The sequence below is a fragment of the Dendrobium catenatum genome, unplaced genomic scaffold (genome assembly GCF_001605985.2).
Source record: "Dendrobium catenatum unplaced genomic scaffold, ASM160598v2 fragScaff_scaffold_1226, whole genome shotgun sequence".
Taxonomy (NCBI): Eukaryota; Viridiplantae; Streptophyta; class Magnoliopsida; order Asparagales; family Orchidaceae; genus Dendrobium; species Dendrobium catenatum.
Window position 1 is genome coordinate 266751 of NW_021319688.1, and position 1563 is coordinate 268313.

The following is a 1563-nucleotide window of genomic DNA, read 5'->3' on the forward strand; positions in this document are numbered from 1 at the left end:
TAGCATAAATACTGCTCAAATTCTGCATAAATTCTATTAAATCCTGCTGCCAAACGAGAAACAGCCTCTTATTAGAGTCTACAAGAACAAAATTTAAGAAGAAAAAATTACATTTGAATATAAAACCAATCAAGAGCGAGCTGCGATCATATCCCTGATGAGAGCCTCGGCCGCCCGTCTCCCTGACACCAAAGCTCCATCGAAAGTCGCCGAGCTCCAATGGTCTCCGCAGATATAAACCCCATCACCGACGCGCGGATCTTTATCCGTTAACTCAGTGGGCGGACTCTGATCCGGCTGCGCGAACCCAATCCGATACGTTCTCAGTAGCTTCCATGATCTAACCTCCTCCGGCCCGAACCAACCGCCAAGCTCCCGCACCACCTCCGCCGCAAGTTCCTCATCGGACCGTCCAGCGCCGCCGCCATCTCCCACAACCGAAACCGATACCAGCGCCGACCCGCCCGCGGGCCCGTAGCTCGCCGATACGTTCGTAGGAAAGCACATGTTGTTCACTATTCCCTCGCCCGAACCATTCAATATTAGGACCGGCTCGCGAACTGGGATCCGGTCGGCGACAAAGTAGAGACAGACCGTGCTCCTAGCCGGTCTTCGCGATTCAGTTTTAATTTGGGGAAGAAGGCGCAGCGCCTCCGGCTGCTCGACGGCGACGATCACTCCCAGGTTTGCTGCGAGCGTCTCGCCGCCTGCGAGATTTACGTCCGGTGGGTTTCCGGGAACGATGGAGAGAACCTTGGATTGGAGGCGGATGGAGGATGAGGGCAGATTGGCAGCGAGCTGGGTGGGGATGGCTCCGATGCCAAGGGCGGGAAGGGCGTTATCGCCGGCGGCAAGGCATTGAAAGATGAAATCGAAGAGGCGGGAGGAAGTGGAGAGGTCGGGATCGAAGAATATTCCGGCTAGGAAGGGGCGGAAAAAGCGGTCGATGATGGAGGGGGAGAGGCCTAGGGCACGGAGGCGGTGGGATATAGTGGTTTCGGGGGATGAAGTGGGAGCGCGGAGGCGGTGGATGCCGACTATGAGCTTGTCGAGGACGGATCCAATGGGGTTGGGGAGGGAGAGGAGAGAGTCGATGGGGCGGCGGAAGGGGTCGGCGACGCGGTGGAGGCGGCCGGAGTGGAAGACGAGGGCACCGGGGTAGAAGGGACGGAGATCGAGGGAAGGAAAGTGAAGGAGTCGGCGGGCTTCGGGGTAGGCGGTGAGGAGGATTTGGAAGCCACGGTCGAGAAGGAACCCGTCGACGGAGTCGGTGCGGACGCGGCCGCCAAGGCCGTCGGATGATTCGAGGAGAAGGAAAGGAAGTTTGGCGGCGTGAAGGTGGGTAGCGGCGGCGAGTCCTGCGAGGCCGCCGCCGATGATGAGGATGGAGGATGGGGAGGCCGGCGATTGAGGGTTGGCGGATGAGCGAGTAGGGAGAGGAGTGCGGCGTGCTGGGGTGGAAGTGGGGAGGGAGGAGGCGGGGATTTGGGGAAGGATGAGGTGAGCCATGAAAGCTTTGTTCAGGAGAAATCTTGGCCATTGAAGGTTGGATGGATTAGGAAT

The 1563-nt window shown here is 58.8% G+C and overlaps 1 protein-coding gene across 1 annotated transcript; it reads right to left on the reverse strand.

Annotated features, from left to right (window-relative positions):
* On the reverse strand, positions 1–1563 carry LOC110112400 (polyamine oxidase 3). Its single transcript, XM_020844614.2, has one exon. It carries the CDS (start codon positions 1507–1509, stop codon positions 130–132), a length of 1380 nt encoding a protein of 459 aa, XP_020700273.2. The 5' UTR covers positions 1510–1563; the 3' UTR covers positions 1–129.